General features: G+C 34.5%; 1 protein-coding gene across 1 annotated transcript in view; it reads right to left on the reverse strand.

Annotated features, from left to right (window-relative positions):
* Positions 1-17,090, reverse strand: part of PKHD1 (PKHD1 ciliary IPT domain containing fibrocystin/polyductin) — a 462,062-nt gene that overhangs the window by 154,050 nt on the left and 290,922 nt on the right. The window contains exons 53-54 of the mRNA XM_055263099.2: positions 4,398-4,511; positions 1,383-1,470 (exon numbers count right to left, since the gene is read on the reverse strand). Coding sequence (XP_055119074.2) covers positions 1,383-1,470; positions 4,398-4,511 — 202 coding nt within the window. The remainder of the gene's footprint in view (positions 1-1,382; positions 1,471-4,397; positions 4,512-17,090) is intronic.

Below are 17,090 nucleotides of genomic sequence, written 5' to 3' on the forward strand. Positions count from 1 at the left end.
TCTTTTACAAGAACAGTTATTAGAATTTGTTTTAGGCCTGTAATCCCAGGCCTTTGGGAGGCTGAGACGGGTGGATCGCCTGAGGTCAGGAGTTCAAGACCAGCCTGACTGACATGGTGAAACATCTCTACTAAAAATACAAAACTTAGCTGGGCGTGGTGATGTGTGCCTGTAATCCCAGCTACTTGGGAGGCTGAGGCAGGAAAATCACTTGAACCCAGGAGGTGGAGATTGCAATGAGCCAAAATTGTGCCATTGCACTCCATCTTGGGCAATAGAGTGAGACTGTGTCAAAAAAAAAAAAAAAAGAATTTGTTTTGTTTTAATAACCATAGTTACACTATAATATTTAAATTATTTCAGTGCTTCTTAGTTATTTATATTATTCTCAAATTTTATTTCTGTTTCCGAATTTTTAATTTAGTTTAATTTCTTTATTTGAACACTGAATTTTCTTCCATTTTTCACATGAGCATCTTAGCAGTGTGTCCAATTCTTTGGTCACAATATTTTTTTCCTTAAACATTTATAGATGTAGCATCATGATCTTCCCACATGTGATGGTGTAGAGGTGAATACTAAGGCTAGAAAGCTTGATGTTCCTTTCCTTTACTTTTTGTTCACTCTATTTTTCTTATACTATGAAGATAATGTAATGAAGCAATCACCATCCTTGATATTAATCTTTTCTAATAAAATGTTAACTATTCCCATATTTTCTATGTGTATTTCAGTTATAGTTTTCATTATTCTTTCTGTTGTAGTTATTCTGAGTTCTTACTAAAAAGACATATGACCCATAGATAGCTTTTAATTTTCTGATCTCTATTTCTAGTACTTTATCTTTTGTTATTTTTATTTCCTAGTCTTATCCTCTGTATTTGGATAGGTCTCCATCAGTTTGTTCTTCATTTTACCTATGCAGTTTGAGGAAGCAATGATTCTGTTCTTTACTGCCTCCAATGCATCATTAAATTTCACAATATACTTCATATGTTTCATCTCCCTCCTATTTTATTTCTGTCTATATCTTAATGAGCTACCTTTTCAGCTTAGACATAGTATTCTTACCTCAAACTTCATCTCTTATCTCATGGAATTCATATATTTTAAGATTTCATGGACAGCAATAATTATGTATTATCTAAAATTTTCTCCTGAAATAAACCGTGTTCCTCTACTACCTTTTGCATGTTTTGTTCTCCTTCTAGTATGTTATAGAGATATTTTTTAAATTCCCTATAATCACTTATTTTTCTCCTTACTCATCCTTTAATTATAATGTTTAACCTAAAAATCAGTTTCATATTGTAACAAAATCTCAAGCAGAAGCAACCTAAACAGTAACCAAGAAAAAGCCCTAAGTTACTCTCATTCCTTACCTCTCATTTCCTGAGGCAATATCAGCTCCAAGATGTGTCCAGGAGTTCTTAGGATAAGCACTGCAAAGCTGAACTTTCCCATAAACCCCTGAAAATAAAAGGAGTAAGAGTTGGATAGAAAAATCCTTCAGAGGAATGAAAGCCAGGTAAGTAAAAGTCTTTCCAGAGGCTGTTATGCAAAACATGTGATATAGAATCTCTATATGAAGCTTCCATATTATCAAAAGCATTATTTAAATGCTCTATTTTACAATACTAAGATATATCTCACATGGCTATGAAACTTACTCTCTCAAATGCTATAGAAAAAAGAATGCTACACCACATCACAATAATCTAAAAGGTGGGAAACAGACCACTCTAATGACTAAAGTTGAAGAGGTACTCCTTTCCACTCTTATGTGACTCCAAACCATTTGCAATTCTTTTGGAAGTTAACCAGTTTTGATATTTTTTGTTATACACTAGGTTCTCCAAAAGCATGGTTAACTTTATTTCCTTAGGATAGAGTTTTAGAGCTATTAGCTTTATGTTTAGTGGCTGGACTTAATATTTTGTCTTATAAATGTCAAGGGAGAGATTTCTAAGTCCTTTGTTTCAAAATGCAATTTATTTCAGACTAATAAAGTCTTAGCAGGAACATGCTTGATACAGCCCAATTTTACTTTTTCATGTCTTTCCTCCTATATACTTTATTGCCATTTTCAATCATAATTCCTCATATTCCAGTGGTTTACAATGTTTTGACCATGAACCTCACCAGTAAAAGAAAAAACATGTGATTGTGTACTCTAAGCACATATTTATTTTATTTAGATAACTCAGCTATTTAGATAAAAAATATACACATATATGAATATACTAATATATATTGGAATAGAAGTTCTAATATTTTATTCCTGCACCCAAATGTAGTGTCTGCATATCCCTGGATTGATGCACCCTATTTTATTGCAAGTCACTAATATAAAAATTTAAAAATTTTACAATTTTCATCAGAAAACATAGAAATAAAAGCAGCAGGGAACCACTAAGGTACAAATAATATGGCTTTGGTGTTCATCTGATATGGACCAAAAAAAAATCCCAATTAATGAGAACTTAACCAACTGCTTATATCAACATCCATATTTTTTCCATATATCAACTATGAAAATGTCAGAAGATAAGAAAACTAAATCAGGATAAATGGATATAAAAAGAACCCCATTTTCAGGACGTGTCCTGAAACCAATCTTTCATAATAGCATTTATATATTTCATAAGACATCATCATCCAAAACAAAAATCCATCTTTTTTCACTATAGGCTAAGTAAGCTAGGCTGAGAAGGATCCTGAAGTAATTTAAAGAGATTTCCAACCAAAACATTTATAACAAAAACCAGTTCATGTCCTTAAATTTGAATTATGCAGAAAATTCAATTGACCAGAAAAGCAGATTTCTTGGTCATTTCCAATCATCAAAGGTTTACTGTAAAATGACACCATTTCTTAGTTGTTTCAAGAAGATTACAAGTGATTTAATACGATTAAAATTTGTCATCTACTTACGATACTACAAAAATGTGAGCATGCAGTGAAAGAAATACTTCATTCTTTATTTCAATTTAGTATCAAAGAAAATTTCAAAGACACTAGTTGGACCGTACAGCCAGGATCAGGGATCAGAGCAGGCATCTGTGGATAGTCCTAACAGAAAGTTTGTTCCAGTGTTATCACACTACAGAAAAGAGTGGATACCACAGGCAAAAGAAGATCAAATGTTCTTATAATAATCCATCTAGTTTGTCAACTTGGAAAAATTAAAACATTTTTGAACCTCTTGTTATTAGAAAGATAAAATAAATAGCATGCATGGAAAAAACCTTTGGAAACTATAAAGTGCTATCAACATATTATATGACAATAGTTATATATTATGGAACTAAGTTAACAAACTTCATACTGTCTTAACATTATTGTCTCCACTCTATTGAGTACTGAGATCCAGAGAGGGAGCCATTGACTGCTAATGAATATTAAATTTATATCTCATAGTGTTCAGAAACCTCAGAAATGATGGTCCTTGCTCTTTTTCCACAAGGAAAAATGGCTTACTTGAAAACCTCCAACATAGCAATGCATCTAAGGGAGAATCCAAGGAAATTAACAACCAATTTTCTTTAAGAATGTTCATATTTTTTTCTTTTAGTTAATTTTTTTCTCACATAATAGTTGAAATAAGTTCACTATATTTTATTATTCTTTTAGCTATTATATTGCCACACAGCTTAAATATAACATATTTTTAAATATAATAACATATTTAAGCTGTGTGACAATACAATATCTAAAAGAGTAATAAAGTATAGTGAACTTATTTCAACTATTATATAAGTGAGGGAAAAATAACTAAAAAAATGAACATGCTTGAAGAAAATTGCTTCATGCCAAGAGTTATCCCTCTTTACTTATAAAATTAGTAATGCCCATATAGAAAAAGTGAGAAAATACTTTAAATCTGATGAACATTCTCTTATCCCTCAAAACTGAGTTAGTTGGGGATACATACATATGGTTATACAAGGCCAGTCCCCGTTTCTGTACTTTTACATAGACCAATTTAAAATAGGATTTGGTATTGTGGCAATAGCAAATAAAGAAATTGTCAACAGTGAATGCTTCTTACTAATTTATAGATCTATCAGTTGTATAAATGTATCAATAATCGAGTAGTATTTATAGTTGATAATATTGACTCAGTCTAAACTTTAGTGTCTGACTAATCTGGATATTAATCCAAATGCTGACACTATAAAGCTGTGTGGTTCATCATCTCTGAGTCTTAGTATTGACATCTCTAAAATGGACACTGCTCACAAGAGAGCTGGTAAGTGAAATAATAAATATAAATTACCTAAAAGGGTATTTGGAATTTAGCATATGTTCTATGAATATTATTTCTCTATCAGACACAAGCACACAATACACACACATGCATTTTATTTTTAATAAAAACTATATTATACTCTTACCAATTGTTCCTGGGTCAATATGAATTCCACTCATACGGTCACAAAAGACTCCCTCTGAGGCTCTAAGGAGAATCAGAAGCTTTTGTTCCTTTTCTAAGGGATTTTCTGAAGTACCTGTTTACAGAGAAAAGCATATCATTCAAATCAATTTGAAATTAAAAGAAAGAGAGGGAGGAATTGCGGTATAATTTCAATAATGCAATGTAGATACTGTGAAGTAGACTATATGGAGGAGTCAATGGTTACGCAGATGAAATAAGAGTAGGAAAAACAAGATTCAGTACACTTCCTTGAAGGAGACTCATGTATTATTCACCAGATATTCACTCTTCTTTCTTTATTAGGGCAGTGTAAACTTTCCTGACCTACTAATATTTATCCTGGTCATATGACTTGCTTTGGCCAATGACATTTGTGTGAAAGTGGTAGGAATATTAGTTTTCAGTTGATGCTTTAAGGGACTTGGCAAGTTGTTTTGTTTTGTTTTGTTTTATTTTGTTTTTTACCAGATCTCTTTCAATGTTGTTCTCTACCATGAATAGAGAATTCCTTAAATAGCCTGTGGTATCTGAATGAAGAGATATACAGAGCAAACCTGAATAGAACACACAAGCTGGAGCCAAGTTCAACCAAGTCTAACACAAATATTTCTTGATGTAAACCACTGAGATTTAGGGATTATTTGTTACACACCATTATTATGGCAAAACCTGCCTGATACACTGTCTATGGCTAGATAACCTTCAAATTTCTTTATATGCATTTTAGCATTTACTCCTCACAACAAACCTGAGAAGTCAGTATAATTATTATCCCAGTTTTAAATATTTGCACATGAAGAGGCTTACAGGTTAAGGGACTTGTCTAAATTGATCCAACTATTAAGTAACAGAATCTATTTAAACAAAGATCTGTTTATGCTAAGTGTTTATTTAACAGATAAGAGGTTATTTTCTAAAACTAAATTCTTTTAGCAGCATAAAGACTCATAAAGACATAAGGCTATGATACTCAGACAGCAGTTGGAATTGTTTCTGACCTTATTTTATTGATGTTAACAGTGGAGTTTGGTAAAAAAAAATCATACTTCTGTGGTATGAGAATAGTTCAGGGAATTTGTCAAATTAGTGTTAGTGAGTATGGACCTGAGGAAGGTTAGTGTCATTGGAAAATATGCCTTAGAGTACAAAAATATTAAAGTTATTAAAGTCAGTTGTTTGAGAAGTAACTGGTGGGAAAGTAATCCCAAAATTATATTCCAAATCAGACAGGTTAATAAAAACCACCGGCTATCAAATGCGACTTCCCAGTTTATAAATTCCCGAAAAGATAACCAAAAATGGCATTGCTAAATACAATGTGAAATAACTAGTAAACTTACAATTGCCTGGTTTTCACCTTGGTTGCTGGTCTTCCGAGCAACATAAAATCATCCCCGCTAGCTGACACTTCCTATATACCTGGATAGCCAAAAGGCACAAGGTAAGTCTAAAGCTTGCTACATACCTATTTTTATAGTTCAGTCTTCACAGCCATTACTCTAGTACTCTGCTGAAAGCAAGCAAGATTCAGACAGGTAAGTAAATCCACCTAGAGGCATACAGTAGGTCAATGGGTGAGCAAGCCTATGTATTTCCAATAATATGCAAAGGTGTGTTGCTCCTCTGTGTAGCTAATGCCACTCCTCAGCTGAGAGCCTGATGCATCATCTTAGTGAAAATAAAGATGTGCTAGAGCAGAAAGAAGGGGGAAGCGGGGAGGATGAAAATGTTTAGTAAATGTTTACAGCGTAGCTGTTATCTTGCCGTTACAAGTCTGTCCAGTAAAGCTGTTTTCCAACTGTGATTTCATTTATTTCACGGAGGGTAGTTTAGAGTCTTTGGGAAAAAAAATAAAATGGACTAGCACTAAAGAGATACCAGAGAGAAAAAAGTAGGACAGTTTTTGCCCTAGAGAAATGTATGCAGAGTCCCACAAAAAGAGTTCAGCGTTCCTCTAAAATTAGAGATTAAATCAATTATGCAACCCAACACTGCAGCACATGTGGAGCTTTCGCAGAAAGTCTGGGCAAAATTATTTAGCCTGCTGTGATCTTTTGCTATCTGCAATGACCAGAATTTGGCTTCCTTTTTGTAACTGAGAGAAAACAAAAGATGAAGAATAGGGACTAAGTAGAAAGAAGGCAAAGGTGACCTAAGAGAAGGAAATACATGCTATTGTAACATTAACATGAAATGCTTCTTGAATGTGTAAAAGTTGATAAATGGAAAGCTTTAAAGGCTGAGATCCTCATTTTCTTCTCAAATCTAACAATCAAAGAAAGGTGAGGTGCTCTCTCCAGCATGGACTTTGCCTCTAAATGAGGGTAGCCACGTCTGAGACAGAAGATGCTCAGGATATGCAGCTCATCCTTGGTTTACCTTTGTAAAGCTTCTCTAAACTATAGCAAGAGGCATATTAAACCTGGGCAAATTTATGCATTCATAATGGGAGGGAAAATAATTGTCATTGTGCTGCAAAGACATTCTGGATATTTTCACATGCACAATTCTCACAATTTTATGATGAATACAGTTGAGGTTCTGATGAGGAAACTGAGGCAAAGAGAGGTTAAGTAGCTTGTCAGGAATCACACAGCTGTTAAATGGTGAAGTTGGGCCTTAGACTTAATAAGTACCATCCTAGGAAGGACGTGTGGATATGGATGAATAGAAAAGAAATAAATGGAAGCAGACATTACTTAGTATAATGGTGGGCAGTGAAGGGAAAACAATGTGCTCCAGATGCTAAAATCACCTGGAGAGATGGAAGAAAATGAGTTCTGGCATACAGAAGATAATCATTATAATTCTTTGGGGAATATGGTACAAATGGGTTCCAGGAACTTCAAAAGGTAAGAATAAGAAAAAGAGACATTTCATTATTTTATTAACTAAAGCTCTTTGATGGAATCAAGTATAATCCTAGTTTGCACTTAAGCCCACTCTATCAACGAGACTCACCAGACCTTGTACCAAGCCAACCCATAAGAAATTATTTATCTTTCCTTCAACTCACTCTCCTCTGTGCTCATGAGATTTCCCAGCGCTTATATGTTTTACCTTCATCTTAACTAACTCTGATTCATCCCTCAACACTTGGCTTCACCATAATTTATTCCTAAAAGCCTTCTATGATCTTGAATTAGATGCCCCCTTTTGTGTGTAAAATGTTCTGTACCCCTTGCTAAAGTAATTCTACTTCAAGAAACTTGTCCTAAAGAACTAGTAGGGGACAAGGACAAAGAATAATGCTCAAAGTTCTCCACTGTAGTGTTACTTATTTATAATTGGCAACATTTAAAAACACCTTGAAATAGCAAACAATTAGAAATATTTTTGTCCATTTTAAAAGTTTGTCCATTTCTTCCCAGACTTTTTGACATACTTAATAGCTGAAACGTACAAGTCCCCAAGCAACCATATACTCCCTTGCCTCTGCCCCCCTCTGCCTTCATTCCTATTCTTGTCACAGCCAACTCTTACATACTTTCAAACCCAGTTCAGATGCCACCTCTTCTGGAAATGCCCTTGTCAACTAAGTCTGGGTTAAGTGGCCTTCTAAGGGCTATCACAGAATGCCATGTTTTGCCGCAATACTTCTAAAACTATACTGTGAGGGCCATTTCCCTCATTGCCCCCTTCTCTCAGTGAGCGCAAGAAGAAACTATGTACTCCCAGCAGAGTTTATTTGAAGATATTTTATGCCGGAAATGTTTAACTTGGTAATTTTTACCAACCCTCCTGGAGAAAACAATTGGAATAAAGAGAAATACCCCATAGTAATAAAAGACTAACTTTACCAGTAAATTACAACTTTTAAGCATTTATGTACCTACCATTATAGCTTAAAAATATATACTGCAAAAATCAACAGAACTACAAGGACAAATGGATATACCTATAATACTTGTAGTAAAGCCAACAAAACTGTTGCTAAAAAAAAATACAATAATGATACAGCAGTTTTGAATAATGCAATTTGCATATTTGACATAACAGGCATAGATGGAAAACTAGACCCACAAAGAATGCACATTCTTTTAAAGCTTGCATAAGACATTTTAAAAAATTGATCATATGATGATGATAAAGCAGTTTAACAAATTTTTAAAAATTGGAATTATGCAGCATTTGTTTTCTGACCATAGTTCCATCAAAATTTATAATTCATAATAAAAAAAATTTCAAAAGTGAGCTATATTAAAGATCTTTCCAATTGTCAAAGAATACCATTAAGAAAGTAAAAAAGCAGCCAGATGTGGTGGCTCATGCCTGTAATCCCAGCACTTTGGGAGGGCCGAGGCAGGTGGATCACAAGGTCAAGAGATCTAGACCATTCTGGCCAACATGGTGAAACCTTGTCTCTACTAAAAATACAAAAATCAGCTGGGCGTGGTGCCACACACCTGTAGTCCCAGCTACTCAAGAGGCTGAGGCAGGAGAATAGCTTGAATCCCAGTCGCGGAGGTTGCAGTGAGCCGAGAACGCGCCACACTGCACTCCAGCCTGGTGACAGAGCAAGACTCCATCTCAAAGAAAAAAAAAAAAGAAAGTAAAAAAGCAAGCCACAGAGTGGGAAAAGACATTTGTACTACATATAGCCAACACAAGATACATTCCAAAATATATAAATGACTTTGATAAATCAATATAAAACAGGTACATTCATCATTAAAAAAGAGTAAGAGAACAGCTATTTCACAAAACAAGATACTCAAATAAAAAAAAAATACATTCTACTATGCTCAATCATATCATAAAAAAGAAATAAAAATTAAAACAAGAATGAGATCTCACTACATATCCAGTAGACTGGATTTATAATGTTTAATTAAGCACACATTTTTCATTTTATAAAATTTGTTGCATATGTGTGTCATTTTCCACAATTAATAAAAATATATTAAATGACTATGTTCCAAGAATACTCTTCAATGAGTTTTGTTGATCAAAAGAGGGGAAACTGGCCAAAATTTTAGTCACATCTTCTGAATATACTATTTTCCGGGTGCTATTCACTGAATCCAAAGCAACAAATTGTATTTTTATGTAATTTGTATTTTTATCTGAGTTAATCTTAAAACTATAAATATCATGACTGCACATGAAAGTAAAGAAATTACCCCCAAAATAAGTTTTGTACATTTTTCCCTTGTCCTCAGAAGTGGGTTAAATGGTGATGACTTTGGAAGTTGAGCTTCTACCCGAAGCATAACTATTTTTCTCATGCCCTGCAATAGCGATTTTCTCCAGACCAGAGCCTCTAGAACCTTCTTACTATCATATAAACCCAAGCAGGTAAATAGCACTGAACCAAGTAAATTGCAGCACATATTTTTTTCTGAATTAGCTTTTAATTCCCAGTGTATATTTGACTCGCTTATTCCTAAAACATTCCTCCTCCCCAGTAGAATTGATTTCATCTGAAAATAAATGTAGGGTAGAATGGGGCTTGCAGTCCAGTAAGATAAAAATTGGTTATAAAAATCAGTAGGCATTATCAAATTATAATGTCCAACCCCTCATACAGTGATTTTATTCAGGCTAACAAATTTTCATTTTTAATGAGGCCTCTCAATTTATCAATTAATGGGATATTAAAATAAACATGAAAATGTAATTCACTACTTGCAAAATGTACAAAAATTCTTAAAACTTCCTCCATAAGGTCGAGCAAATTACCTCATTTCTTTAAGCCTCAGTTTCCTCAGTGATAAAATAGGCACAATAATAGCATCCACTTTTTGTGAGGTTAAATTATTTAGTCCATGCTAATAGTACATGGCACAGTGTCTGTATATGATACATGTTTTTTAAAAATGTTGGCTCTTAGCAATATTAATAATAGTAGTAAAAAAAACAGTAACCATGGAGGTATCACACTTATTCAAAATTAACCTTTAAATTTGAAAACAAAAAAATAAGGCAAGCTCTTCCTAGCAAGTAATATCTAATTCCTAAAGCACTAGCTAGACGCTAGACATTTCAAAGCAAAAATATTAAGTGACTACTTATTTCAATGTCCAGCCCAAGGAACTTCAGAAAACACAAAGTTTACCTTAAACTGAAACATTCCTGTAAGTTTTCTAACTAAAAAAAAAAAACATTCATTCATTCATTTATTCACTAGTTTTCCTAAAATTATTTTGTTTGTATGCAAAATTAGTTTATAATAAATTTATTATATGATTAATTATTTTAATAACTAAATAAATCCCTAAGAAATATTATATTACTGTTATATGGATTCATGAATCAAAAGTACAGTTTAAGAAAGACTGATTTAAAAATTATTAAAATAGGAAAGATTATTACTGCAAATGCCTTTAGTAGAGACTAACTGATGTCCCAATAGGACAGAAGAATCTTTATTTGTATTAGTGTTTGGCTTAAAAAATATATTAAAACTACATACACACATATAGATTTAAGGATAATGTGATGTTGTGAGAGAACTAATATCCATCAGAAAATTAACAGATCTTTGTATTCTTAATATCATTTTGAAATAAGTATTATTTAACTGTTGGTTGCCAGCCTTATTAGGGACTCTCCAAGCACAGAAATGAGTTTTAGTATTCCTGTACCTCTAATGGGCAAAGTTTTTACACTTTTGCTCCTATGGTTAAATAAGTAACAGCTTCAAAAGTCACATCCCTTTTATGTCACCTTTTTATTTTATCAAACAACTGTTAGTTTGATTAAGGAACTGTGCATCTAAATAAACTGAACAAACCATCTATTTTGCAGATATCTATGTACACTTATACACATTGCATGTGTGGGTATTTGTGTCATTTTCTAATCATAGTTAAATTTGAAGGAGGACATACTTTTTTAACTTTATATATATTTTTAAATGAACATCACATACAAGATTCTCTCTGGCTGCTCAATGGGTCTGACTACTGGGTATTGTGGCTTTAAGCTGGAGGATATGTTTTAATCTACGCTTTTCAGGTTTGTCTCCTTCTTATTACTTAATCATCCAATGAGCCTTACAGAACTGTCAGTTTGAAAGGCAATAAACTGTGTATGGATTTTTCTTCTTCTTTAGGATTGAGAAAGTCCCAATCATGGAAGCAATGAAAGAAACTTCCATATACCTAGTACTTCATTTCCTGACAATCAAAGGCATGTGCTAATGATGACCTTAGGCTCCTGGCTACAAATGTGAGACAGGGCTGACAAATACCCATCACTGACCCTGAAAAACAATATGTGACAAGTTTTAGGATAAAAGCCCGAGTGCCTAGTATAATTACTGAGCAACTAGACAGTGCATCATGTGACCTGGTTGTGACAGGCCAAAGAAACAATGAACTTCTGTGTCCCCAGGGATACAAATGGTTGGGGCATATCTTGTTGACTAGGGATCAAGGAGGGTTCTATTAAACTTTAAATATCCATTAGAATATGTGTTTCAAAAATGTATTTTTACAATACAAATAAATTATATAAAATTATATAAATTTATTATATTATTTAAATAATGTTTATTTTATATTATTTTAATAATCAATACAAATGTACTATTATTGGTAACCCCTATCTGAAGTCCTCCTAAAAGTATTAAAAGAAGATTTTTCATTTGCGGTTTTAAACGTACAAGATTAAAACAGTCTTTATTGAGTTGAATGTTTGGGTCAATAACAAGTTGACAGCATTGATATCTAAAACAACAAGGAACATATTTGTTAAAGCATGAGAACAATGTCTTGTATAAGAGGAGACACTGATGAAAGGGATGGGCTCAGACAGTTATTCATGGGCAAAGCTTTTATATATTTAAAAAAACATTTAAATCAAACAACAAATGCTAATTGAACAAGCTTTGAGTTGGGGACATTTTTAAGTCAGTTTTCCTGTTCTAACAGGTTGTAAAAATGAAAATACTTTGAATCCTACAAGACACCAACTTTTTCAATTTGTTTTTGTACCTCCTTTGTTCCTTTCACATAGGGGATAAATATATTGTAGTCATTTAAATATTAACACCATAATTTCTTCCTCACAGATGTAGACATTTAAGTGTAAGGAGATTGAATGTTTTCCAAGAAAAAGGCAGTGAGCTGAAAGACAAACCTAAATATGCCCATTCACTTATGTATATATTATTAGTCATAACAGCATATTATCAGAATTCTACAATGCAGTAGGTACTAGGGTTATAAAATTTTCTGATTAAGTCTATCATATAATGGAGATAGGACACTAATTAAAACATGCTATTCATACCATTACCGAATGCAGTAATGGCAACATGAATGAGTAGCATGGACCAGAAGGAAAGGTACACTGAAATCTACTGCATGGAGACAGGAGAGGTTTCATATTAGGTTGGTGCAAAAGTAATTGTGGTTTTCGCCATTAAATAGTAAAGGTAGTCCTTGGGCAAAGGCTTGAAAGATGATATTTAATATAGCTAAAACAGCCACTTGTCCTGGTCCTGTTTTTTTGTCAGCTCTGAGACCTTGAAACAAATCAATGATCTCTCTGGATTTCGGTTTCCTTACCAATGAAACGAGACAGACGTTTCAAACAATCACAGAGATTTGCAACATCACAGTTATGAATCTTCTACTGGGGAATTTTCCAGAAATTGTACAATGAGTTACTAAACTAAAATCATAATTCATGTCTCTGGAATTTCCATATTTATGAAGCTAATTTCTGTCTTGTTAAAGCCATGCTCAAGAGGCTATGAATAAGTAGCAATTCTCAGCATAATTTGGACTCATTTAGAAAACAACACTGTATATCTCAAAATCTAGCCCATGAAACTCATGATGTTCACTATAAACTCACTACTGTTCACTGTTCTTTAGCTACAGGGGCTGCCTTTCTGCCTCACGACTACCACACAAAGCACATTTCTCCCTCGGGACCTTTGCACTAGCTCTCCCTCAGCCTGAAATGCTCTTGTTCAAATCTTCGCAGGTCTAGCTTTTTCTTGTCTCTATAGTCTGATGTCATGTTGACTTGTTAGAAAGGTCTTTGCTAACTATCTAACATATGGTTGCCAGCATCCAACCTGGACCTCTCATTAATTACTTTTCCTATTTAGTTTCTTTCAGAGAATGTATTACCATCTAAACTTATCTTCCTCATTTATTTTACTATTTGTCTGTTTCCCCCAACAAAATAATGCAAGCAGGAATTTTTCACTACTGAATGTCTTGTTCACTGTGGAATATTCAAATGCCAGAAAGAATGCCTGGTACTGAGTTGGCATTCAATGAAAGAGGGAGGTGGGAGGAGGTAAAGGAGGAAGGGACAAATCTACAAAGGAAACTTCGGAAAATCACCATATCAGAGGAATTATTTTCTCCTTAGTATCTATTCATTTCATTTCCCCATCCAAAAGAAAATCAATTATTCATGAAAGCAATCCTATAAAGGTCTGATGCCATGACTCAATATGGACAACCATTCATTTTCAACCATGAAATTCAATATGTTCAATGACACCTCAGGCTATATACTAAAAACAAAAAATGAAGTTGTTAAAGAATAGATAAATGGTATTGAGCTTATGAAAAGTTATTGCTCCTGAAGCAGTAAGTGTTGCATTTTTATTTGTTTTACATGAAAAGAAATAATTTGTGTCAAAACTATATTTATCAGCCATTATGAAAAACAAAAAGCTGGAATAAGATGGCCAATTTTGTTTTCTATTTTCTTTGCCATTTCCACTGTATCTCATATTACTGACCACTTCCTCTTGTAAATTGCCTCTTTTGTTTCAAGATATTATTTTCGTGTCATTTCATTTTCTTTCCACCTATACAACTGTTTCTTTTCCATTCTTATTCCTGAACTCAGTCTCCTCTACGACCCGTCAAAGACTTGCGCTCCTCAAAATTTCTATCCACAAAATCTGTTTGGCCAATTTTATTCACACCTTTAATTTCACATTTGAGCTGATGATCCTCAAATACGTACATTTAACGCAGACCTCTCTCACTGGTTTCTTTATTCATAAATCTACTTGCCCTCTAGATATTATCACTTACATCTTTCATTGAAATCTAACTTTGAAATTTATGAGTCTGGGTACTTAACAAACCACTCTATAAAGTTTACTGTATACTCAACATTGTTCAAGCACTTTAATAAATATTAACTCATTTACTTTTTTAAAAACTCTATGAAATACGTACTATTATTATTTCTACTTTGGAGATAAGGGTACTGAGACACAGCTAGTTCACATAACTTGCTGAGGGCCATTCAACTAATGAGTGATGGAAAGGGCACTCATTCCTGGCATCCCCATTGGCCCAGATCTCCCAACCCAAAACTTTGGATGTATCCCAAATAACTCTTCCTTGCCTCAGATCAAAATTCTTACTAGGTTCTAGTGATTTTTACCTCCTCAATGCTTCTCTAATTAATTCTTTACTCTTTAACTCCTGTACCTTACTTCACTCCCTTACAATTTCTTTCCTGAAACATCTCAGTAGGCTTCTCACTTTTCACTGTGTCCCTTTTAAGTGCGTTCTCTACACTTCCAGCACTAATTTTTCTAAGAATAAATATAATCATGTCACTTCCTTGCTTAAAACTATCCAGTGACTACCCACTGCCTTCATAGGAAAATCCAAACTCCTTGGCATAGTATATCAGGTCAAGGTGCTTCATCTACTACCACCATTTCGTACAAAGCCTACAATCCAGACATACCCATCCCTTACAGTTTCCCAAAAGTATAATGCTCATCTAAAATATGTACCTGTTCACATCTCTTCCCTTATCTTTAAGCTCCCTCTAGGTTGGAAGACATGATCCTTCCAATCATGTTTTTACTCATTTGTCACGCTATTTTACTGAGACACCTCTTGAAAGTTCAGGTTCATGATTTCTGTTTCTATATGCCCAGTATCCCACATGGTACTTGGTACATGGCAGACACTGAGTAAACCCATGATAAATGAAAGAATGGACACACATGTGAAATTCTTTAAGCTTATCTTAAGTGTTTTATCAGACTAATGAGGCAAGCACTGAACGAGGAATGAAATTGAGTTTGGCATTTGTGATGCAGCTATGGCCCTCTAAGCAAAGCTTTGATCTTGAACTTCCTTTCTAATTCTAGCATTCTATGATTCAACTCTATTAAAAGTCCAGTGATACCTGTGCCAGCACCAGTTGCCTTAAAATCAGGACCGCCGGCTGGGCATGGTGGCTCATGCCTATAATCCCAGCACTTTGGGAGGCCAAGGCAGGCAGATCACGAGGTCAGGAGTCCGAGACCAGCCTGGCCAACATGGTGAAACCCTGTCTCTAATAAAAAATACAAAAATTAGCCAGGCATGGTGGCGAGTGGCTGTAATCCCAGCTACTTGGGAGGCTGAGGCAGGAGAATTACTTAAAACTGGAAGGCAGAGGTTGCAATGAGCTGAGATGGCGCCACTGCACTCCAGCCTGGGCAATAAGAGCAAAACTCCATCTCAAGAAAAAAAAAAAAAAGCAAGATCACCAAAAAATATAATTCCACAATGTTGGGACTTGGATCAAATGGCATCAGATAGCAGGCATACTCTGGCAGCACTCGGTGCCAACGTCCAAATCTATTAAGTTTGTTTACTAACTAGTCTTATTATCTGTTTCATGTTGGGATTTCTTTAGGGTGTGGTGAAATTGGACAGATGGGTTGAAAGTCTTCCTTCAGGCATAATACACATAGGATTGGGCAGATGGGTTCCAATAACCAACGTTTAGGCCCGGAACACATGGATGAAGTAAAGAGAAAAAGAATACACCACTATCCAGTGACGGGTAGAAAACAGAATTGGGAATGGAGAAATTTTTAAATGAGACCTGAAATATGCAAAGTAAAACTGGAAAGTGGCACAGTGTCACTTACCTTCAAAGGTACAAATTTTTCAGGCAGCAAGCTATATATTATAGTAATGACTGACCTTAGAAGTCTAAATATAACTTACTGAAAAAAGAGATCAATCTTAGCAATAGAAGATATCAACTGGAAATAAGTTTTGTAGTAACAAGAACAGGGCTCAATTGTATTTAATATCTCTCAATTAATTGGATGAGGATTTTACAGAATATTAAACAAACGGGCAAATGGTAGTAATCTGTGAGGAAAAGACCAGACTTCAAGAGAATATCTGCAGTGTAGAAAGATGAATTGAAATAATCAAATGAAGAGACAGGTAAAAAGTATTGCCCTTAGATTCCCTCAAAACCCAAGGGAAAACAAAATAAGCCCAATACAACTGTACAATGTAGAGATATGTATTTGTGGCAGCACAAATAGAAAGAGCAGGAATTAGAGCCGACAGTATAGTTGGCAGGACTAACAGCATGACCTGGCTGGAAAAAGAAGTCAGTTTAATATTTGACTGTATTAACAGAAGAATCACATCTGTTCTGATAGCTGGAGGCTGACTGTGCTGGAGAGCTTCTGTTGACACCTCCATTTCCAAACTCTGCGCTTCGCCACCCTACCCAGTGGCCCAGGATGTGGCTGACCTATGTGTACTGCATCAAGGAGTTCTCCTTTACTCTGACTTCCAGTCGGATGTGGCCAAATGGTAGCACAAGCAGAAGACAGAAGGGAAGCAGAAGAATGAGGTAAGAGTGTTTATTCCTGTAGTTCCTTCCATGTACTGGTTGAATCCCAGCCATA

Source organism: Symphalangus syndactylus, chromosome 23 (assembly GCF_028878055.3).
Source record: "Symphalangus syndactylus isolate Jambi chromosome 23, NHGRI_mSymSyn1-v2.1_pri, whole genome shotgun sequence".
Classification (NCBI taxonomy): Eukaryota; Metazoa; Chordata; class Mammalia; order Primates; family Hylobatidae; genus Symphalangus; species Symphalangus syndactylus.